Source organism: Aulonocara sp. 'chitande type north' Nkhata Bay, linkage group LG12, assembly GCF_057382095.1.
Source record: "Aulonocara sp. 'chitande type north' Nkhata Bay isolate Kocher_YH1m ecotype deep benthic linkage group LG12, A_spYH_male_GT1.1, whole genome shotgun sequence".
NCBI classification, from domain to species: Eukaryota; Metazoa; Chordata; class Actinopteri; order Cichliformes; family Cichlidae; genus Aulonocara; species Aulonocara sp. 'chitande type north' Nkhata Bay.
Window position 1 is genome coordinate 38,963,366 of NC_141355.1, and position 23,291 is coordinate 38,986,656.

Below are 23,291 nucleotides of genomic sequence, written 5' to 3' on the forward strand. Positions count from 1 at the left end.
AGAAGCTCAACCTGAGGCTCCTAGGAGTGCAGAACGGGTCAACCAGGATTCATGGACTTCTCTATCAGTTTCTCCAGCACTCGTCTGGCACAAGGAATGAGACAACAACCTGTAACCAATATTCCCATGAAAGTAACAAGAGAAAACATGGCAGACATAAACACACCCTTCCATTGGCCAAACACAGATGTCACCCAGTTCTCCGGCGCATTATTGACTCCCGAATGTTCATGCATAGTTTTGGACAACGTTTTCAAACCCTCCAGAGCCCTGGTTACAGAGCCATCTGGAGCAGTGTTGCTGGGAATGAAAGTACAACACATGTCACCAAACATGGCACATACACATCAATGTGCGCGTGTCATGTTGTGGTATAGCTTTTACCTTACTCCCTATAGGCATCATTGGTGCCTCTAACCGCACCATAGCACATGTCCCCACACTCCCCAAAGGAACATGCACCAAAAGGGTGTGATGTCCACAGTAATAATACAACCACTTCTAGCCCATGTACCTATTATGGTGTTTGTGTCACTTCCATTATTTGTGGTCCTTCCCATGAGAGTATTTCACACTGTCCGTTGAGAATTTAAAACATGTGTAATTATTTTGTTTGGGTATAAATGATCCTACCTGTGTGCGCTTGTCAATTGGTGGATATAAACTTGACAGTGTGGTGCACTCTCCTGTGGACACAGCTTCTCTAGTCAGCCTCAACATACAATTATAACCCCACTCACCCTCTGGATACAGAGGCGCAGGTTCAGTGGACAAACGAGGCCTAGCTGTGGCACAGGCAACACAATCATCTACATGCTGTTCCCTATTTTGAGCCACCCAGTCCAGCCAGAGATTACGTTCAATTAAATCTTGTGGTTTCAGGCGAGTGTAGTTGACTACAACTACCTTTCTATCTGAGTTTTGGTTACCTTTTATGTCCCGTTACCCCTTACTACAGGCTTTGTTGGATTAGCTTTTTTAAGAAAATTAACTTTTATTAACCCCTTTGGGTCTGTCCCTGCAGTCTCCACGCCCAGAACGAGATATGGAGTTTTTTTTGGTTTTTTTTTTTAGATATACAATTTTTATTCGTTATCAAGAGTAGCACAAAACATGACAACCAAACAGAAAAGAAAAGAAAGAAAAGAAAGAGAGAAAAAAAATTACACATCCACACACACACACACACACACACACACACACACACACACACACACACACACACACACACACACACACACACACACACACACACAAAACACATTTTCACTCAATTACCCACAGATATAGAAAGAGAAAAAGATAAACTCTAAGAATGAATTGTCCTCATTGTCATCTTAATCGCAACCACCCCCCCTCAACAGTTGGGACAAAACATTTGGCAAATAAGAAAGCAAAGGGGACCAAACATTGAGAAAGAGACCCTCATTTCCTCCTAAAATAGCAGCAGTTCTTTCGTGAGGAATAACTTTAAATAATTGAGTGAAAACATGTTTTGTGTGTGTGTGGATGTGTAAAATTTTTTTCTCTTTCTTTTCTGTTTGGTTGTTATGTTTTATGCTATTCTTGATAACGAATAAAAATTGTATATCATAAAATGCCTGGGCTGATTTTTTGTCCCTGTCCAGCCCTGCTTATGACTCATTCATGTCATTGAGATGTGTCTCCGGTATCAGCTACCACTGTTTCCTTCTCAGGAGTTTGGGATCGCAGTCCCGGCAGTGCAGGACTACTTAAGCAGTCTGGCTTTTGTAGAATGTTTTATGTCTTGATATTTTTTGCTTTGTGTTTTTTTTTTATTCCCTTCTGTTTTTATTATTATTATTCATTTAATATATTTTCACATGTTTTAAATTTTTTGGTCAGTCCAGTGAAGCAATTTGTTACTTTGGTTCTGAAGGAACAGAACAGAAATATATCATTAATATTAATCCTCAGCGTCCTGCTCCTCTGCAAACCTGTCAGACTTCAGTTTATAGGGTGATTAGCAGCTCTTTATTACACCACACATGCAAACATTTCCTTCTTGTTCTCACGCAGATCATTTCTTCTTCTCTTTTCTTTATCAGGTGTGAAATGCTCTGAAACTCAACGACTCAGAGTTTCTATGTTGAGCTCACAGGATGTGATCTCACCCTCAGTCACACAGTAAAAACAGACCAATGGGAAATGAGATGTGCTGATATTGTTTTAACACCTGAGGTCACATTTATCATAAATAATATTAACTATGCTGTTCTAAACTTTAAATAAAGAAGGCTGCTGGAATAATAATGAGATAAACAAAGACACAGAGTTGGTGGAGATGCTGAAATCATGACTTTATGGATGTGCTGGATGTCAGAGATCCTCTGAAACAATGAAAGAAAGAGGACGGAAATGTGTCTTTTTATTCATGCGTTCAGCTTTATTAGAAAGTTAGAGAAATATCATTGTTGGTTTTTAAGCACAAATAATTGGAATGAGAAATGAACAAATGAGAAAGCGTGCAAAAAAAAGAAAGAATATAATACAGGAGGTGGTGAATCTCTCTGAAGAGAGCAAAATGAAAATAAGTCCTGCAGCAGGAATTTGCAGCTTGTTTCAGGAAGCTGATTTACCCCCCCCCCCCCCCAGATGGTTTGGGGTCCAGTTAATGTTTGTGCCACATTGTGCCTGCTTTAAGTTCCTTCAATGGCAGTAATGGACTAACCAACAGAGGGCTGCTGTCATACTGTATATGCGCAGAGTGTGTAACAATTATTGCAAAGCAGAAGCTAAAATATAATGAAATGTAAGAGAAACACTAAAATGATCAAATGCAGAATGGTCTACAGACACCGCACTGACAGATTTACCATAAACCATCAAAGGTTCTCATCTTGCTTGTGCAGCCTGACGCCTGTGCTTTCATGACATTCAGAATGATTTCATTGTCTTCTTGATCCACTTTAGTTGTTTCCTTGAGACAAACGAGTAGACTCCAGGTTTTTTAATGACACCACAACCCCGTCCAAAAGAAGTGACTCCAACCAGCGCTCCATCGCACAACAGCGGGCCTCCTGAATCCCCCTGCAGCAAGAACAAACACATGACAGTGTTTCAGGTGTTGAGCTGAATGAACATTTACCTCAAACAAGGAAAAATACATGTATTCTTCATACGTACCTGACAGGTATCAGCGACGTTTGTACCATCTGAACCAGCACATATCATGTGTTTGGTGATCTTAGGTCTGTGGTTGTAATAATCACGAGAGTTGCACTTCTGCCTGCCGACCACAGTCACATTGACAGACTTGAGGACGTCTGATGGTCGTTTTGTTTCGGTTCGTCCCCATCCAGCCACCAGACACCTGCTGCCAGCTGCCGGGTCTCTCACAGTGTTGCCAAACTTGAGCCACTTCACTGCCCTGGTCAGAGTCACTGGTTCCTGAAGCTAAAAAAAGAAACACCGAGTGACACTGATGTAGTAACTTTACAGAGTTGGTCTTAAAGCTTATATTTATGCAGCACTGTGCTAAAGTCTTGAACCGTCATCTATTTGCATGTTTTACTTTGAAAATGGGAAATATGTGCAGTATTATTGAAACGTAGACATACACAGACATACGTCATGTAAGGTAAAAACAAATGCATTAATCCTGTTGCATTTTTACTTGACTTGTTTTTGGGCATTAGTTTACCACCTTACCTTCACCAACATGAGGTCGTTGCCCTTGGTTACATGGGTATAGTTGGGATGTGGAAAAAGTTTCTCAACCTCTCGGATCTGCTTTGAATCTTTTTCCTTTTTCCTGATGGAGTGCGCTCCCAGGACCACCTTATACATACTGTCAAAGAAAAGTTACACATTTAGAGGGTTAACAGATCAGGAGTTTCTATAAGAATAATCATATTAATGCTATTAGTGTATATATTAATACATCTGGCTGCGTAATGGCTGTTACTAAGTCTCTGATGATCATTAGAGACTTAACAACATCGTAGCATCGTATTTCCTCCAGCTGAAATACAAACTTCAACAATATAAAATATTATAAATCAAGAATAAGAAAAAAATAAGAATTCAATAATATAAAATGTTTTAAGAGTTGTAAATATCTGTACAGTTCTTGGCTTAAACAGCTTGACATGTAAAATTATAGAAACGTGTGTGTTTTGACCTTTGAAGACTCTGGATCGATTTTACTTCCTACTTTCTTGTTCCAGCTCTGGAGCAGCTGGAACACCTTAAAACGTTCAGCTTTACTATTTAAAAGGCAGATTTTCTTCATGTGTGAATGTAATGAAAGCTGAATTAGAGAAACATTTATTTTTTAAAATACATTTATGATGTGATAAACCTCTGTTTTCATTCAAGCTGTTGTCTTTCAGACATTTCATGGAGACAAACTTTGAGTGGTTTCCACAAACACATTCACCTGTTTGGTTTCTGTCTATAATGTAAGAAAACAAGAATATAAGATGAGGAAAGACATGTAGATATAGCAACGTGCTAAAATGTTTGTACTGACCTTCGCAGTAAAATGGTAATGCACTCACTCTAAACCAGTATGTATTAGTAGAGTGAGTGCATGGACATTACAATTTATCACAATTAACAAAGGAGACAATGTTTCACACGGTCTGTAAAAAATAAATAATGTAATTTTATTTTTTAGAAAAAAATAAGAAAAAATTAAAAGTTCATGTTCCTACCGAGTGCAGTGGGCAGCCGTCAGCACCCACTGTGGATGGATCAATGTCCCTCCACACGAAGACAGTTTACCTCTTAAATAAGCCATGAAAGGCAGCGAGTGCGGCTCGACTTCTTTCCCTTGAATGATCTCAGAACCGTGACCTGAAACAAAAAGAAAATATCCAAAAACATAAATCAGCACATGATCAAGTCAAGAACAGATGAGTGGAAAAACACTCTGCACCAAGATATCAGCAATGTGTTCTTTGTTGTTTACATAACACAATCATTCATTAAAGCCCAATAGAAACGTTACTCACCTGGCTGTGTGATGAAGAGGAGCACGCACGAGAGGAAAAGACCGAAACTCCTCAGGCAGAACATTTTTCCTGGCTGTGGTAGATCAGATGTTGAATGCAGTGAAACCCGCTGTGATGAATCACACACAAAACTGAGGAGTGCTGATGTTGTTCTAATGCCTGTGCTCAGACTGGTCATAAGTGATGACCTTAAGCTCTTTTTATATCGTGCATTATCTCACATCAAATCTTGGTGCAACACTTTGAGCAACACGTATGAATGTTTCTAGCAACAGCTCACAGTTTCAGTGGGTGTGTGTCCACACTGTCAGTTACACTCATGAGTGTTTCTAAATGCCCCATTTTAATTAGAATATTTATGAAAGTAAATGATCTGAAAGGACAGAGCGTACAAACTACAGACCAATACTTCAGAATACAATAACTGAACTCTATTTCCCTCAATCAGCCACACTAATTATTTGATCCTCTGCTGAAACTGATTACAGATTACTCATTAAGTGTATGAAGCACACCGATCCACTGAATCAATTCACTCCATGCTCACCTCCTATCACCGTGGGTAAGACCGAAGGACATCAGGGACACGACTGAAGACGTACACTGGGATAGACAACAAGATCATCAGCGATAAGCTTGGTGAGAAGGTGACAAGTGTTGGTGTGATTATTCAGAAATGGAGAAATGTCACTTCCTCAGCTTCTCTATGAACCCGATTACAAGCAAAGACTCTTCAAACTCACCACAGCAGCTTCTAACTTCTCCTTTTCTCCCTGCAGACGCTCCGGGTGTATTCCTACAAACTGTGTTCCTGCCAGCAGCTCACCTTCACTCAGAGAAACCATCACTGCTTTTAATACAACTGCAGTCAGCTGGAGTCTGCTATGAGCTCACTTCAAGCTTAAACATTGTGAGTTTAGTCTCTGTAATAAAAGAATTTACCAAATATGAAATAAAGTTGTTCTTAAATTAAAGGCATAAACATTAAAATCTGACTCTGTGTGTGAGAGAGATGGATGGATACAGTATCTCACAAAAGTGAGTACACCCCTCACATTTTTCATGGGACAACATTGAAGATGTGACACTTTGCTACAATGTAAAGTAGTCAGTGTACAGCTTGTATAACAGTGTAAATTTGCTGTCACCTCAAAATAACTCAAACACAGCCATTATTGCCTAAACCAAGCAAAGGTGGCAGCAACAAAAGTGAGTACACCCCTAAGTAAAAAAGGTCCACTGTCTCATACTCTTATGTGATTGGGAGTCACTTGGGAAGGCAGTGTAGTAACATCCATTTCATTCAAAGGTGTGGACGGAAACAAAGCAAAACCTAAACTGGAGAAAAAACACAACACAGAACTGAAATGGCAAAGCAGGCAGACGCAGGTAGATGACACAGAACGAACACAGACGACAGAGGGAGACAACCCGGCAACAGGCAGGAGAACACACACACATACACACAGCAGTAATCAGGGGATGGGAGACAGGAGGGAAGCACACCTGGGTGAAATCATGACTGACGAGGCAGGTGAAACGTAAGCTGAACACACTCACATAAGAAAAGGACCTTCAGAACAAGACAGGAACACATACACGTAATGACACGACACACACAAACAACAGAACATAGGAACACGAAACGTGAAAAAAGGACAGTACAACACCCCAGAATAACAATAAACTAAAACATAAACATGGAGTCACAGACTCTGGACCATGACAAAAAAAGCTAAACATGAGAGGGTTTTGGACAAAGTGTGTGTTCTCCATTCTTTAAGCATCGGTTCGAGCACCGTTTAAGCACCGGCACCGTTTCAAAATTACCGGTTTGGCACCGGTATCAGACAAAACCTAAACGATACCCATCCCTAGTGTCACTGTCACCTCTAACAGACTGTGTGCACGTAGCAGGCTGGTTTTGTCGCTGTAGATCATCCTGGACTGTTTGTCTTCCTGTGTCCTATTTAGACCGTGTTAAAGTTAAAACTGCTCATGTGACAGGATGTGAGTTAGAGTGCCGTTCCTTCTAAAGTTTGGAACATGCAAACAGCCATGAGGGACTCCTTCATTAAACTTTTGCCTAGCAACCTGGACTGAAGCTTACAGCGGGACTAAGGGACCCAAACAGGAAGTTTGCAGCCTGATAAATAAAGGCCCATAAACAGGTGACAAACAACAAACCGGTTGGACTGTGTACAAAACTGAAAGCTGTGAATAATGATAACATCACCTAACATGTCACGGTCCTGGGTCTTTGACCAGAAGTTTGATTTTTTTAAATTTATTATTTATTCTTTTGGATGATTTACTTTCACTCTGGTATTTAGTGTTGAGTATGATAGTCTAGTCCAGGGCCGGTGTCCTGCAGGCTTTAGATCTCACCCTGGGTCAACACACCTGAATCACATGATTAGTTCATTACCAGCCTCTGGAGAACTTCATGACATGTTGTGGAGGTCATTTAACCATTTAAATCAGCTGTGTTGGATCAAGGACACATCTAAGACCTGCAGGACACCGGCCCTCGAGGCCTGGAGTTCCCCACCCCTGGACTAGTCCTTAGTTCCTGATGATGTCAGTTCTTTTCTGTGTCCAGTCTGTGTCCGTCATGTCTCCATGTCAGTGTCACGTGTCTTAGTCCTGGTCTCTGTGTTGGTTTCTTTTCTCTCGTCCTGTGTGCATTGTGTCTCTTTACTCTGTAATTAGTTCCAGTTGTCTTCCCCCCTGTTAGTCATCGTCTTGTTAGCTGCTGTGTCCTCGGTTTTCTCTGTTCCTTGTTGCATCATCTCAGCTGGCTGTGTGTCCAGTTTTCTCCTTGCCTGAGTTTTTGTATTTCCTGTAACAGCAACGAGGCTTCATTTAATTTGTCTTTGGTTCCTACTCTGCCTGCACACAGTGCACCATGACACAACAGGCTAAAGTAAATGCATAAAGCATTATCAGCAAAGTGATCACATTCAGAAGCAGGGTCAATCATGCAGTTAGAACAGATGGACAGTTTAATGCCTCGAACAGGTTATTGCTCAACAAGCCAGATCTGTCATTGTCGCTCTGCACGAGTGTTATTGTCCTCGTTCTGTTTTTGTTCTCCTCAGAGGTTACAGTTACAGGACACTGGATCGCTCCTTGTGTCTGTATCACTGTGAAACTAAGCTTAGATTGTCATTTTCATTCTGTGCTCTAAAGACTGACACACATCATGTCAGGGTGTTGTTTAAGGATGTTTGTGGTGAGTGATGTGTTCAGGGTCCAGGCCAGGGGACTTCTTGCTCTGTGGCTTGTGGTCATAAAAAAAACACTAAAAATGGAGGACTGAAACAATTCCTCATCGCAAAATAATGTGAAAGATTTAGGAGTTTGGTTTGGGCTCGTCGGCAGGTGAGGCCGAGACACACCGGAGCTCCATCAGCTCATCACACCTCCCTGCATCAACGACTGTGACCCGAGGTTGTGGCTGTGTGTGAGACAAAACTGCAGCCACGTGTTGTTAGAAGTGACAATCGAAAAAAGAAAAGTGTGAAAGAGTGAAGTATGTGGTGCCAAAAGGAGTTACTGCAAAAAACAGGACGCTTTGAAAGAACCATGAATGAAAGAAAGAGCCACGAGCTTTATTCGAAAGTAGAAAGAATAGAAAATGTGTCAGGACAAATTGTTGTTTTAGGATTGTTTGTTTGTTTTTGTTTTTTTTAGCACAAATATTCAAAGAGCAATAAAATACACAAGAATTTATGCTGAAAAATTCAGCATAAAAACATTCTGGCCACAATTTTTAGTTTCTAACACAGGAGATGGTGACAAACCATGACTGACAGACTGAATAAACTCACTTTGTTTTATGTTCATGGATTATGTGTGATAATTAAAAATAATTGAAAAAGAGAAATTACAAATTAAAATTTGAGTGAAAATAACATCTTTTCACAAATCAGTAAATTGCAGGGTAAAAAAAAGCTCATTTTCCCCTGTAGAAATGTGAAGATTGCTTTTGGAGCTGTCGTGATCGTTGCGAGGTCATCACACTTATACAGGGTTGTGTATACACGTGTAATTACAACAGCTAAAATGAAAAACAGCAATCCATAAACCATCACAGTGGCTGTGCCTTTTTTAATACTGAATGGCTAAAAAACGTGTTCAGGTCAGTCCAGTTAATGTTCCTGCCTTCAGTTCCTGCAGTGGAAACGACTGACCGTGACAGCACCGCTACATGTGCAGAATGTGAGCAAGCTAGCAGAAACTAAAAAATGAGAAATGATGAAATGGACAATGGTCTACAGAGACATCACCGAGAGATTTAACATGAAAGCATCAAAGATTCTCCTCTTGCTCGTAGAGACTGACGCCTGTGCTTTCATGACATTTAAGCTGACTTTAATGTTTCCTTGATCCACTTCAGTTGTTTCCTTGAGACAAACGAGTAGACTCCAGGTTTTTCAATGACACCACAACCCCGTCCAAAAGAAGTGACTCCAACCAGCGCTCCATCGCACAACAGCGGGCCTCCTGAATCCCCCTGCAGCAAGAACAAACACATGACAGTGTTTCAGGTGTTGAGCTGAATGCAAGGAAAGAAGGAAAAATACATGTATTCTTCATACGTACCTGACAGGTATCAGCGACGTTTGTACCATCTGAACCAGCACATATCATGTCATCAGTGATAACAGGGTCGTGGTCGTAATAATCACGAGAGTTGCACGTCTGTCTGTCCACCACAGTCACATTGACAGACTTGAGGACGTCTGATGGTCGTTTTGTTTCGGTTATTCCCCATCCAGCCACCAGACACGTGCTGCCAGCTGCCGGGTCTCTGGCTGTGCGTAACTTGAGCCATTTGACTGCCCCGGTTTTCTTTGCTGGTTTGTTAAGCTAAAAAAAAAAAGTATACATATAATTAAGTTAATTCTTATTATTAATTATCTAATTAAGTCAATTAATTTAATCTTGTTAAAATGATGTGGCTAACACGTTAACGAGCTAACCCGCCCCGCGTGGCGATCTGTGTTAACGAGGTATTAGAGATTTGCCGCTTTAATGCAGTTTTGGCGTTAACGTCATTTTATTGAGATTAACACTGGCAGCACTAATATATACATAAATATGCAGCATTGTGCTGAACTTTTGCACCATCAGTCATTCACTCATTTATTTTTATATTTTCCTGAAATATCTGCAGTGATTTGTTGAAATGTGTGTGAATGTGTCTAAAGAGAAAATACTTTATTTAATATGAAAATGTTGCATTTTTTCTTTACTTACTTTTGGACACTGAATCATCTCCTTACCTTGAGCAACATGAGGTCGTTGCCCAGAGCGACACTGGTGTAGCTGGGATGAGGAACGTGTGTCACAACCTCTCGGATCTGTTTAGAATTTTCTTCCCGTTTCTTGATAGAGTGTGCTCCCAAAGTCGCCTTATTCATACCACACACACACACACACACACACACACACACACACACACACACACACACACACACACACACACACGATGACTGTTTACATGTTTTAAAAGTTCAGGTTCAAAAACAATAATCATAATTGTCTCATTGCATGTGTGTTAATATATAGCACAGGGGTGTCGGACTCCAGGCCTCGAGGGCCGGTGTCCTGCAGGTCTTAGATGTGTCCTTGATCCATCACAGCTGATTCAAATGGCTAAACGACCTCCTCAACATGTCTCGAGGTTCTCCAGACGCCTGGTAATGAACTCATCATCTGATTCAGGTGTGTTGACCCAGGGTGAGATCTAAAACCTGAAGGGACACCGGCCCTCGAGGAGCTTCCACCTCTGGCCTACAGGAGAGAGGAAAACTCTGATGCAGCTGTTATACATAACACCTTCAAAGAGGATCAGCTCTACTCTCTGAGAAACAGCTTTCCTTTGGGTTTGTGAATGTTATTAATTTAAATTACAAACATATTTTGTGTAGCATCATTTTTTGGACTGATCACGTTCTCGTTTCGTTAAAGTACAAACCTGTCTACTTGTTTTCTAGTTTTTTTCCTGTCATGTAAAGTTGGAAAAATGTTTATACTGCTCATATCAGTAAAATGTTTGCTGATATTATTTTTTGCTACGATAAATATAAATCCAGCAACATCATGTTGATGTCCTCACTCACAGTCAGTATATCAAAGTGTGCAGACATGTGATCCCAAGCTCTAAACTATCGAAATTTAAGAAGGTCACAATATATTCTCTTCACAGTCTGTTAAAAACAAATATAATAAATATTTAAAGAATAAGAAATGTCTTTTTTTTTTTTGCCTGTCCTGTTTGGCACTGTAACAATCAGTATGACTGTCTGAAGGCCAAAAAAAGCCCAACAGACTGACTTTCACAAGTGGATCATTACAGTTTTTGTCATATTGGTCCACTTGATTGTCATAGTTCATTCGATCTTCAGTATTTACTTTTTTTACTTTAAGGTTATTACAGTCAGAATGGAGAGGAGCGGGGACGGGAAAGACAAAGGAAAGAGAGACACAGCAGAAACACAGAAACAACCAACATGAGTCATCATGTAGCAGTAAATAATAAATATTGAATGCTACACAAGACCGACAACACACGATTATTTAGAGGCAGCAGCCACCAAAGATAGTGTGTGTTTGTGAGCACGTTTTGTATTCATAAGGTTTCTTCGTGTAACTGTCTAAGAGTGGGTATGGGGCGCCATAGCCCCGCCCCCAGGGACATGAAGTAGGCGTGGTGGAGATCCAGACCCCAGACAGTTCGAGGCTCCTTAAAGCATGGGATTCTTACCCAGTGCAGTGGGCAGCTGTCAGGACCCACTGTGGATGGATTAATGTCCCTCCACAGGAATATTCACCTGTCACATGAGCCATGAAAGGCAGTGAGTGTGGCTCGACTTCTTTCCCATTGATAATCTCAGAACCACGACCTGAAGCAGAAACCAAACATCAGGATGCATAAATCAGCAGATGATGAAGTGAAGAACAGATGAGTGAAACAAACACAGCACCAACTGCTCTGTAGCACTGAACAATATCAGGAACTTTGTGTTACGCTTGTTTACATGAAGATTTAAATTATCAACAAATAAATTAAATTACAATAGAAAACATCACTCACCTGGCTGGATGATGAAGAGGAGCACGCATGAGATGAGAAGACTGAAATTCTTCCGGCAGGACATTTCTTCTTCTTCCTCCTTTGATCTGTTGAATGCACTGAAACCCACTGTGATGCTTTATGTGCTGAGCTGAGGGGGCGTGGTCTGAAAATGGTGGGTAAGATAAATGCGCGCGCACGCGCGCACACACACACACACACACACACACACACACACACACACACAAAGTGTTTTATTATTCTGATTATGAAATAGTATCAATACTATGAACAAGCACAAGTTAAACCACGCCCACAAAATATAGCAGAGAGCCCCGTCTCGTCAGCCCAGAGTTATTTACTCCAAGAAATCTTTGAGGCTGAATCTCATTTACAGTCATGTTGAGTTACATTTAGAGCAGAAGTGACAACAAGCACAACATATAACAAAAAAACAAAAACAAAAAAAGAACAGACAAATGAACACGAACATGTGACTCATGTGCAACAACAGAGTGACATTAAAAACAGTTCTCCTCTCGCTCTTTTGGTCTGTGTCACTGAAAATGATACCTCAAAGGTTTCTACAAACTGTGTTCGAGAAAAAAAAAGGATAAAAAGGAGACAGCTTGAAACAAATGAAAGAGCATTTCTGGAAGTGAATGATGACAAAAGACACAGTGTCCTAATATTTACAGACGTTGTCAACACAGTTTCACCAAAGGTTGCAAAACTATATCGCTGACAGTTTTTCCCAATCGAGCCGCCACAGAAATGCTGCTGCAGTTTTTTTAAATTGACATTGAAATTGAAAGCCTTTATTGTCATTATACACAGTTTAATGAAATTGGAAACAGCTCTATAAAAGTGCACACATGCTTATAGCACATTATAAAAACTATACAATAATTTAAATATACACTTTTGCCTTCCTTCAGACAGGTTTGCTTAATTGTTTTGCTTCGGTGGTTTCTTAAGCTCAGAAAGAATTAAAACAAAATAATATATAATTATATAAGGTGACAACAGGCATTGGCAATTATTAGCTTTAAATGATTTCTTTGAACTTTTGCTTTTTCAGGGTGGAATTATTATACAACGTACATTATTAGTGTCTTTAAAAGTCGCACAGTCACAAGTTTACACACTAAGGTTTTTTTCTCGAGGAGTGTGAAGAGCACAACCAGCCTCGCTCCTCTCAGCCAAAACCAGTACAGTTATAAGAACAAGAACCTTTACAGAATACAGACCAGTGTTCAAACGGTAACATGCTACTTATGGACTTTGTACATGTGTGAAACCGCTTGGGCAGCGGTTGTCCTTCTCTCCCGGATCAGCTGGAACTTTCTTTTGGCGCCTTCCCAGCTTTGACAAAAGTCCAGCTGGGATAACCACATTTCTCCCAGCTGGACATCTACAAGCTGACGTGTACCATAAACCTACACATACAGATCAGTATCTTTGTCTCATCATCCACTGGAGCACAAACTGGGTGTCATCAGGACGCTACAACACAGAGCGAACATCATGCCCACAGACACAGCAGCCAGGGAGGCAGAAGAACATCAAGAAGGCCCTGAGTGAATGTGGTTTGGAGTGTCTGGACGTCTTTAAGTTGCTTAAAAAAAAACCCCCAAAAAACTAACAAGCACGACATCTCAGTGTACTTCAGACCCAGCCATACACTCAGATAAAACAAAACGCCAAAACACAGACTTAACAATGTGGTGTTTGTTGTACAGTGCAGTGAGGAATGCCCAGACCTCTGCATCGGAGAGACCAAACAGCCACTTCACAAGCGCATGGCACAACACAGAAGAGCCACCTCCACAGGACAAGACTCAGCAGTCCATCTGCATCTAAAGGTCAAAGGTCACTCTTTCGAGGATGCCAATGTTCACATTTTGGACAGAGAGGACAGATGGTTTGAAAGAAGCCATCTATGTCCACTGTGAGCGACCATCTTTGAACAGAGGCGGGGTTTACGACACCAACTCTCTGCCATCTATAATCCAGTTTTGAGATCCTTCCCAGACGCCTTAACGCCCACTCACATCCTGGGCCATCTGATCTCAGGAATTCGCATGATAAGGTGGGGCCAGGTTTCACAATGAACTCACCCGAAACTCTGGCTGATTGGGACCCACACCCAGTTTCCCACCTTGGCTCAGGCGATTAGAGGATCATCAGGGGTCCTTTTGTCCCTCTGTGGGGGGTCACTCCCACTAGGTTTATATCTGGGACTCTCCACCATTTGACCTTAGAACTGAAGAAGCTTCTCGGATGAGAGGTGAAACATCTTCAAGCAACTTAAAGAAGTCCAGACGCTTTTCTTTGCAAGTCCTAATATTGACAAAGAATTGTTGTTGACACGTTCGTTTCACTAAAAGGTTGCAAAACAATACGGTTTACAGATGTACAGATATGTCGCCAGCTTCAGGCAGTTTCATTATATTGGTTTGCTTCAGTGGTTTCTTGGGCTAAGAACAGTAAGACATATTAATTATGTGGGAAATATGTCCAGTGATTATTTAAAAACTATGTAAGGCTAAGGGGATTAGGGTGCAAAATGTTGAATTTATTTGGGATTTTCTTTAATTCACACAGGATCAAATTTGTACATATTCAGTTAGAATATTGATATAATGTATGCATGAGGGTGGGCATGCATGTTTGTGTCTGTGTGTGCCTCCTCAGCTCTTCCCACGAGGGTGGCACGGATGCCCCTCCGGTGGTCCTCATTGGGCTCTCGCACTCTGGGGCCTCTGGATGTCTGGGCCCTGGATCTCCTCCATGCCTGCTTCATGCCCTGGGGGGGCGGGGCTATGGCTCTCTACATCCTCTTGCAGACCATTACATGGGGAAACCTTTTGAATACAAGCGCGCTGATCCACACAGGTGTGCACACGGGTGTTCACTGTTCATAGACAAACTACACCTTTATTGGCTGCTACTTCAAGGCACATTGTGCGCTGTCGGTCCTGCGTGCTGCACAACAACATTCAATATTTAGTATTTACTGCTGTTTACACTTAGCTAGATTAATGTGATGGTGTTGTGTTTAGTATGTTGCTCTGTTTTTTTTTTTTGCTTGTTTTCTTGTCTTTTTCTCTCTCAACAGCTGATCCAGGAGATTTCCCCCCCCCCCCCTCTCTCTCTGTCCCTCTCCCCTTCTGTTTTTCCTTTCCTTCCTCTTTCTCTCTCCCTTTCCGATCCCTCACTCATGTCTGTCTCGTCTGTAACAACTGAAAATAAAATAAAATAAATAATAACAAGAAAAAAAAAAAAGAATATTGATATAATGTTATTATTATAAGAAGCCTTACTGGGTTGTAAATTCTGTTTCACTGCTACATTGAACCATTTAGTGACAGCACAAAGACCGAGAGCGTTAGAAGGAGTGGGAGCTCGATGAAGTCGGCAAAGGGAGAGAGAGAGGAAAAAAAAAAAACAGATAAACGGGTAAGACTTTTAAAAAGCCGACAAAATTATAAAGCCAAGATAGTTTTGCCCACATTCATTGATGACTTCAAATTCTCAGTTTAGCATATGAATGAAATTAGCATTTAACAGGATTCTCTCTAAGCATGGCTTGAACAGGTTGGCTGCAAAATATTTTCTCACTGGACTCTGCATACTGCTGTGGCCTGAAACCATGTGGTGAAGTTACACAAGTCAGCAAGTGAAGTAACACTTCAGATGTGATGCATGGAGGCACAGAGTGTTAGGAGTATGTGAGCCTGGAGTAAACATTTAAAGTCAGTTTATTTTCTCTTTATTTTACTTCCTGTAGGATCCTGACAGGATCAGGCATCTCAGTCCACGTCTTCCAAATGAATTATCAGCTCACCAAAAGTTTTATCAGAATGTTTAAATGACATTAAAGCCTGGAGCGCCTTATTTGTTTTATGAGAGGGAGGCTGAGGTCCTGATCCTCAGACTCAGTTGTTCCCACAATGCAACAAAATTGGACCTGTGGCCAATCACAGCCTTCTGTTAAGCCCAGTGTAAAAAACAAACAAACAAAAAAATATTATCATGACGTAACACTGGACAAAGTGATTATTTTTGTTTTAAAGGTTTGAGGTTTGTATCAAATGATGCTTTTTTAAAGGTTAAACCCTTCTTAGGTTGGTGTAAATCAGGCCTCCCTTTCACATCTTCATTGTTGTTGTTTTAATTATTAATTTTCTGGTTTTACCAGTATTACTGTGAACTGGGTTCAAGCGACACGTTACCCCAAAATTATAGAAAATAGCCCCACCTAGTGGTGAAGCCCAAAAACTGAGTGCCTGTGCCACAGTGAGGGTGATGAAAGTAAAGATGTTAATGATGCCATAAAAACACAAAGAAGATGAAATTTTGAAAGCATTGTAGAAGAAACAATGAAATATTGACAGCAGCCTGTTTCATTGCTGTCTGGTTTTATTAGATCATAAAAGATATTTTTGTTTTGATGTTTCTGTCACGGCGTGAGCTATTTGGAGCAGATGGACCCAAAACCGATTCAACACAGACACACAAGATGTACGTGGCAAGAATATATTAGAGTGAGTGAAGAAACACACGAGTGTCTATATACAGGTGACGTACTATAGTGACTCAGTGAAAACAATGACACTGCGGGAATAACTACACAAGAAGACTAGTGACTGGGAAAATCATTTGCAAAGGAGAGGGCAGGAATACATGCTATGAACTAGAACTACTATGGTGGGCACTATCTGGCACTTGGCTGAGAAGAGGGCTGAATGATTACTGCTATAATGTTAACTGAGTGACGTCTCTCACTGTGGCAGGTGCTGGGATACTATGAACACTATGAAACAAGGGCCAGTGCCAACTGGGCCTCTGCAGTCACAGGAGAGGAGTTACGTTGAGACAGGTGGAAATGATTTCTAGAATGTGTTTGTTCAGGCTTACTTGTCAGCAGGTGGAGATTGGTCGGGAAGGAGGCTAGGTCCGGGTGAGTCAGTGAGTGATGAATCCAAATTGGTCCTGACGGTGCATCAGAGAGGCAGGCAGATGAGATGGAGTGGCGATGACTCGTACCTGGGAAGTGGTGGAGTTAGTAGCAGAAATGACCAGCGATCTGACTGAGTTGGTTGTGGGCAGGTTGCGAGTGTTGTCTGTGGATTTAACTGGAGACAGAGAATACAGTGAATACATGTACCAGCAAAAGCAAGTAACGTAAGCGGCCAAACACTAACGGTGATTAGCAGACGTTCAGGCGAAGAGTGCTTGCCGGTCTTAAGTACTGCCACTACAATCTACAGTCTCTGCCAGGGCAGGAGACCAGAAACACAGCAGACAGGCATGCCACTCACCCGGACCATGACAGTTTCCAAGCAGAGACATTTGGAATGACTAAGAAACCAACAAGAAAACATGCTCAGAAATGTACATTTGTCCATAAATATGTTCAGAGCCTCGTTTTCAGTTTAGAGCAAACTGTGAAGCTGACTGGATGAACTTTCAGGAGTTTTGTGTGAACATAAAAAAAAAAAATCCAAGTGACTTCTTCAGTCCCAGCTGACTGCAGGTTTCCACTATCTAAAAGCTAAAACAGATAATATTCTGTTTTAGCTTTCTTAATAGAGGAAGTACATCTGTTTCTTAGTTGTCTGAAAAGAAGCCAATCACTGGGGTAGCCTGTTTTCCTCGCTTTGGCCCAAGCCAGGTTACGCTCATGAATGATATCTGCCAGCTCTTGGGAGAACCAGGGGTTTTCACGACCTTTTATCCTATATCTTCTTAATGGAGCATGTTTATTCACAATTTGCACAAACCGATCCTTAAAGAATGCCCACGCTAATTCTACATCAGGGATTAATCCTATTTTCTTCCAGTCATAGTTTGACAAATCATGATAAAATGCTTGCTCATTAAAATGTTTAAGAGTTCTTTTAAAAATAATACCATGTTGTGACTTGGCCACTTTAGTATTTCTAATAGCAGCAACAACACAGTGGTCACTTAAGTCGTTACAAAAGACACCCAAAGATGAAAATTTACGAGGAACATTTGTCAAAATCAAGTCAATCAAGGTAGACTTTTCGGGGCTTTTGAGATTCGGCTGAGTGGGTAAATTGACCAGCTGGGTAAGACTGATAGAATCACAAAAAGATTTAAAATCATCTGAAACAGTTTTGAGCCAATCCCAGTTAAAGTCACCAGCTAGAACAAGCTCCCCATAATTTAGTCTGGACAGCAAGAGGTTTAAAGAACGCAGAGCTTCTGTGGAGGCAGAAGGGGGTCGATAGCAACAAGCAACTGTTATGCAAAGACCCTTTGCAACATTCACATTCAGAGCCAAAAATTCCAATTGTTTGCAAATTGATTCTGATTGAACTATTGTAGCATCAAATTTTGACTTAACATAAGCAGCAACACCACCACCTTTCTTAAACCTATCGGTGGGATAGATATTGTAGCCAGCCATGCTAACATGTTCATCAGATATATATTTAGACAACCAAGTTTCAGAAATGAGGACAATATCTGCATCTGTTGATTGAACCCAGATCTTGATCATATCCATCTTGGGTAACAAACTGCGCACATTAAGATGAACTATCTTCAGCCCAGGTGAGGATTTAAATTCAGATGGTGTCTGGCTACATTGCAGCTCAGGGCCTGGGTTAGGTTGCACATTACCAGATAAGAGCAGTAGTAAGACGATCAGAAGTCTCTGCTTTGTACTTATTGATTTTGACGTGTGAAATGTTGACACAAAGCAGGATTTTTCGTAACTAATTTTGTAATTGTACAAAGCAAGAAGGCTTTGAAGATGAGGTAAATCTTTCTGTAGTTCAAAATGATTAGTGTCCTGTTCCAAATACATTGGAAATTGTACAGGATGTATAGCAGCAGTGACGTATGTAGATCTGGGAACCATGTCTCGCAGAATGGGGTCACTGTTAAATGTTCTCATCTTAGAAAAATTGAGTGTCCAAAAGTCCCCCACGGCCAATAAGCAAAGTAAAGTTATTAAAAAAGCCATTATCCAAAACACAATGATTGTTGATGCTGAATTAAATAGGCTGCACAAACCTAGGATGGCAAGTAAGGCTCCAGCCAAAAGTTCGGGTCCTGGTGGCTTGCTAGCAGAGGGCTTCTGCTAGCACATTCACCAATGTGGTGTAGAAGGCTTCAATCAACAGCACAGCGCCCGATGTATTGCAGATAAGCTTTTCGAGCAGCATAGGCCTTGGTGTGGTGCTGATGTCTTGCACTAGCAACACAGATGCAGTTTGTTCAGCCGGCAGCAAAGGCCCTGGTGTGGTGCCTATGGGTCCAGACAGCAGAACAGGCCCTGGTGCGGTGCAGATGGCCCCAGCCAGCAGTACAGGCCCTGGGGTGGTGCCTATGGGTCCAGCTGGCAGCACAGGCCCTGGTGAGGCTCAGTTGGTTTATGCTAGCAGCACAGGCCCTGATGTAGTGCCTATGGGTCCAGCCGGCAGTGCAGGCCCTGGTGAGGCTCAGTTAGTTTATGCTAGCAGAACAGGCCCTGGTGTGGTGCCTATGGGTCCAGCTAGGCCCTGGTGCGGTGCAGATGGCCTCAGCCAGCAGCACAGGTCCTGGGATGGTGCCGATGGATCCAGCTGGCAGCACAGGCCCCGGTGCAGTGAGATGGCCTCAGAAAACAGCACAGGCCCTGGTTGAGGCTCAGTTGGTTTATGCTAGCAGCACAGGCCCTGGTGTGGTGCAGACAACCTCTGGTAGTAGCAGAGTTTGTTTAAACAATTATTGCACACTTTCTGTAAATCCAGTAAACTTCTTTTCACTTCTCAAATATCACTGTGTGTGTCTCCTGTATGATATATTTAACTGACATTTTTTTTATTGTAACAACCAACGATTTATACAGGAAAACAATGTCTATTAACAAGGTTGCCCAAACTTTTGCATCGCACTGTATTAGTATATTTTGTCATTAGTATAATATGAAATAAATTCTACATGTGTCAAGTCGTGTGCCAACATTTGCATGTATAATTATAGCAGTGTGTAATATTCTCTTTCTCTAACGAAGAGGCCAGCCACCGTTTACAGAAAGCTGCTCTGCCCTGATCTCATTCTTTCAGTAACTACCCAGAGCTCGTGACCACAGGTGAGGGCAGTGACCTCTGGATAGTTACTGAAGGAATAATAGTCTGTTGAAAATAAATACTGCATTATTTTTAAAATTGAGGAAAATAGGACCTCAGATTCTTACCCAGTGCAGTGGGCGGCTGTCAGCACCCACTGTGGATGGATTAATGTCCCTTCTTCTTCTTCCCTCTTTGATCAGACGCTGAATGCACTGAAACCCACTGTGATGCTCAGCTTTATGTGCTGAGCTGAGGGGGCGTGGTCTGACATTGGATGAGTAAGATAAACTGACACACCCATCCAAACCCGTCAAGAATTTAGAACAAAAGAAGTCCGCTTAAAAAAATAAAAGAGGATTTGTGGAAGTAAATGATGACAAAAGACAAAATGTCCTAACATTTACAAAGGACAGTTTTTGATATGGTTTCACCAAAGTTTGCAAAACGATATCGTTGACAGTCTTTCCCAAATTGTTCCCACTTTTTTTCTTTGCCTAACTTGAGACAGTTGCTGTCTTGTTTGCTTCACTGGTTTCTTAAGCTCAGAAACAGCTTAAAAGAAGGAAACATGTTGTTAATGTGAGCAGTAGCTGCAGCGATGTACTGAAACGTACAAATCATCAAACAAATATTAATATTTGACACAGATAACATGAATATATAAATGTCTTGTTATAGCAATGGTTCAGGGCAAAAACTATTAAAACATTGGAACGCCTGTTTATTTCCCCTTAAATGGCGCCACATTTGTAAGGAAAGTTCATTTGTGGGTTGAGCAGCAGAATATTTGGCTTGTGCCAATGAAAAACTTGTCAAATCTTCTCTGCCAATGCCGGACAGCTTATTCTGCTACCGGCTCTGGTTTTGAGCCTGTGGTTTGCATCCTGCAACAGTTTGTGTCCGCTTTAAGCATGCCACGTTTCACTAATGGGCCAATAGCGGTTTTTGATAGCGGTTTTTGGGCGACACGGGCGGTTGCCCGGGGCGGCATCACGGGCATCGGCAAAAAATAAAAATAAAAAAAATAGCTCGTACTCATACCGACATCAGCCAGCGCATATTGGGAATGTCGCAGGCACCGATTGGTTTTCTATCGCCCATTTGCTGGGAGTAAGGGCGCCCTCCGTTTGCGAGCTGCGCCTGCTGCTTGGGGAGGGGGAGGGGCCGGCTGCTTCCAAATAGAGCACATTTCATTCATAATGTTGTAAATACAAGCCCATCATGTATTCCTGATTTGAATCCTGGGTTGTGTGAAATCCCAGAAATAAACCTTGGACAAAGTGAATCTGTGAACTAAGGTGTAGGTGTGTTAGGTTATGTTGTGGTGATCCTCGGGTTGGGGGATTTGTACTGGAGTGCAAAATTAAAACCAATGGAAGATGGACAAGAAAAGTTCAAAGCCATCAGGTGCTCAGTTTAGAAAAAAAGAGGAAAAATGAGGTGAAATGAGCAAAAGATGCAGGTAAGCAGATGTGTGATTGGATGATGGCAGGTCATCCTGAACCAATCAGAATCAGAATACTTTATTAATCCCTGATGAAACTGTGGGTTACAGTTGCTCCAAGAAGAAATGGTAAAAATAGTAACAGTAACAGACTAAACTCCAAACAACACATTATGTTACAGATTTTAATATTAATTAGTCATTGTCAGTTGTTGATTTGTCCTGTTCTCATTGTATGATGAATTATGATGGCTGTTTGCATACAATGCATACTCTCTCTCTCTTCATATGTGTGTGTGTGTGTGTGTGTGTGTGTGTGTGTGTGTGTGTGTGTGTGTGGTGGTATATTTGGGGGGGGGTGCCAGAGGGAGTGTTCACCCAGGGCGGCAAACAGGCTAGGACCGCCACTGCACAGCATTATTTGGAGTGAGCCTTAGTGCCACCTCCAAACTGAAGGCCAGGTTCTAGGTAGGACTGGGAAGTGGGCGTCCCAGAAACATGGGACCACAAAGCATACATTTCATGCACAGCATTTCTAGGCAAAGCCAAGACAGTGGTAGCCTCAGAATCTCATCTCGTGGTGGCTGACAGGGCAGTGAAAGTTTCAGGTTTTTATTGTTAATAGTTTTTGAGACATTCAAGTTCAAACATTGCCTCCGATTGTCACGGCTGCCGCAGCAGTCATGTGGAGAAGTGAAGGAGGACCCAAGTTGCAGACAGCAGCGGTGATGCAAGTGAGTTTTTTTTTTTTACAGTGAACGATAAATAACAAAAGCGAGGGCAAAACTGAACTGGGGAAAACTACTAACAAACAAAACCTGAAATGATAACTCACAGAATCACTCGCAGGGGAAACATAAGGAGGGAAGGGAAGAGATGGAGAGCAGAATGAGAAGCAGAGATGACCAAATAATACAGATGAACCGACAAGGAACACAGGCAGGCACACACTATAAATACACACAAGGTAACGAGGGAATGACACACCAGAGGGGAACACAGCTGAACCCAATTACACACAACGAGACACAAACCTTCAAAGCCAGAATGACCCTTGATCAACACTTTCATTTTTTGAACACTTTCATTTTCTTTCAGTGTTTTTCAAAGGCTTTTTTTTTTTTTTTTTTTTGCCTGTCCCGTTTGGATCTTTTGCATCAGAATTATTGTCTAAAGGTGAAGAAAGATGCCCAACGGATTTACTTTACCAAATTGACCATCCCAGCCTTGGGTCTATTTGATTCACCTTTTATTGTTTATTTTATTTATTTTTTATTTTCACTTGCTGAATACGGGACAGACCTGAATGAGGAAAAGAAAAGGGAGAAAGGAAGAGGGGGAAAACAGCGGAGAAGAGGAGCGAATCATTTAATTTGTAATTCAACTGTGCACTGGCAGTCATTTAATTGACAATCACATGCAGTTTCCATATTTACAGATGGAAGATGAAATCCCACAAAAGCTTTTCCATATCAACTCTGTAAAACGTCTTCAGTCGAATTCTGCATATTTAAAATATTCATAATACAAAACTGAAATGAAAATAATTTACATTTTGCACTTGAGAAGAAAAGTGTAAACCTGTTATGTCAGAATCATAAAAAGCAAGTAAATACTGAGGTGCACAGCTTCATATGCTGAGCTGAAGAAATGCAGTCTGAGCAAAATGGACTCATCCACACAAAACCTTC

At 41.4% G+C, this 23,291-nt stretch overlaps 2 protein-coding genes across 8 annotated transcripts; both read right to left on the reverse strand.

Moving 5' to 3' along the window:
• Positions 1–2,391: 2,391 nt before the first annotated feature.
• On the reverse strand, positions 2,392–6,321 carry LOC147318087 (granzyme K-like). Of its 5 annotated transcripts, none has more exons than XM_086257732.1 (8): positions 6,128–6,224; positions 5,723–5,902; positions 5,527–5,582; positions 4,980–5,052; positions 4,680–4,821; positions 3,673–3,811; positions 3,148–3,417; positions 2,392–3,051 (listed from the first exon to the last, which is right to left on the reverse strand). In XM_086257732.1, the coding sequence occupies exons 4-8, from the start codon at positions 5,041–5,043 to the stop codon at positions 2,899–2,901; spliced, it is 768 nt and encodes a 255-aa protein (XP_086113858.1). In that variant the 5' UTR covers positions 5,044–5,052; positions 5,527–5,582; positions 5,723–5,902; positions 6,128–6,224; the 3' UTR covers positions 2,392–2,898. The 5 variants fall into 5 exon arrangements, with proteins under 5 accessions (XP_086113858.1, XP_086113861.1, XP_086113859.1 ...); XM_086257735.1 differs by having other exon boundaries at positions 4,980–5,088; XM_086257733.1 differs by lacking the exons at positions 5,723–5,902; positions 6,128–6,224 and adding an exon at positions 6,230–6,321.
• Positions 6,322–8,591: 2,270 nt separating this feature from the next.
• On the reverse strand, positions 8,592–20,360 carry LOC147318088 (granzyme K-like). Of its 3 annotated transcripts, XM_086313019.1 has the most exons (9): positions 20,282–20,360; positions 19,117–19,781; positions 16,987–17,204; positions 12,085–12,229; positions 11,755–11,893; positions 10,801–10,810; positions 10,271–10,399; positions 9,588–9,854; positions 8,592–9,498 (listed from the first exon to the last, which is right to left on the reverse strand). In XM_086313019.1, exons 4-9 carry the CDS (start codon positions 12,146–12,148, stop codon positions 9,346–9,348), a joined length of 762 nt encoding a protein of 253 aa, XP_086169145.1. In that variant the 5' UTR covers positions 12,149–12,229; positions 16,987–17,204; positions 19,117–19,781; positions 20,282–20,360; the 3' UTR covers positions 8,592–9,345. The 3 variants fall into 3 exon arrangements, with proteins under 3 accessions (XP_086169145.1, XP_086169144.1, XP_086169143.1); XM_086313018.1 differs by lacking the exons at positions 10,801–10,810; positions 16,987–17,204; positions 19,117–19,781; positions 20,282–20,360 and having other exon boundaries at positions 11,822–11,893; positions 12,085–12,152; XM_086313017.1 differs by lacking the exons at positions 10,801–10,810; positions 12,085–12,229; positions 16,987–17,204; positions 19,117–19,781; positions 20,282–20,360 and having other exon boundaries at positions 11,755–11,891.
• Positions 20,361–23,291: the final 2,931 nt, after the last annotated feature.

What these genes read in the sequence shown, in the direction of transcription:
- LOC147318087 (XM_086257731.1), bottom strand. Translation starts at nt 5,157, where the DNA reads ATGACCAGTCTGAGCACAGGCATTAGAACAACATCAGCACTCCTCAGT. An exon ending in ACGACCTCATGTTGGTGAAG is followed by an intron (nt 3,418 to 3,672) that starts GTAAGGTGGTAA and finishes TTCTTTTTTTAG; the next exon opens with CTTCAGGAACCAGTGACTCT. An exon ending in ACGTCGCTGATACCTGTCAG is followed by an intron (nt 3,052 to 3,147) that starts GTACGTATGAAG and finishes TTCTTGCTGCAG; the next exon opens with GGGGATTCAGGAGGCCCGCT.
- LOC147318088 (XM_086313019.1), bottom strand. Translation starts at nt 12,148, where the DNA reads ATGTCCTGCCGGAAGAATTTCAGTCTTCTCATCTCATGCGTGCTCCTC. An exon ending in CCTCTTCATCATCCAGCCAG is followed by an intron (nt 11,894 to 12,084) that starts GTGAGTGATGTT and finishes TTTCTGCTTCAG; the next exon opens with GTCGTGGTTCTGAGATTATC. An exon ending in ACGACCTCATGTTGCTCAAG is followed by an intron (nt 9,855 to 10,270) that starts GTAAGGAGATGA and finishes TTTTTTTTTTAG; the next exon opens with CTTAACAAACCAGCAAAGAA.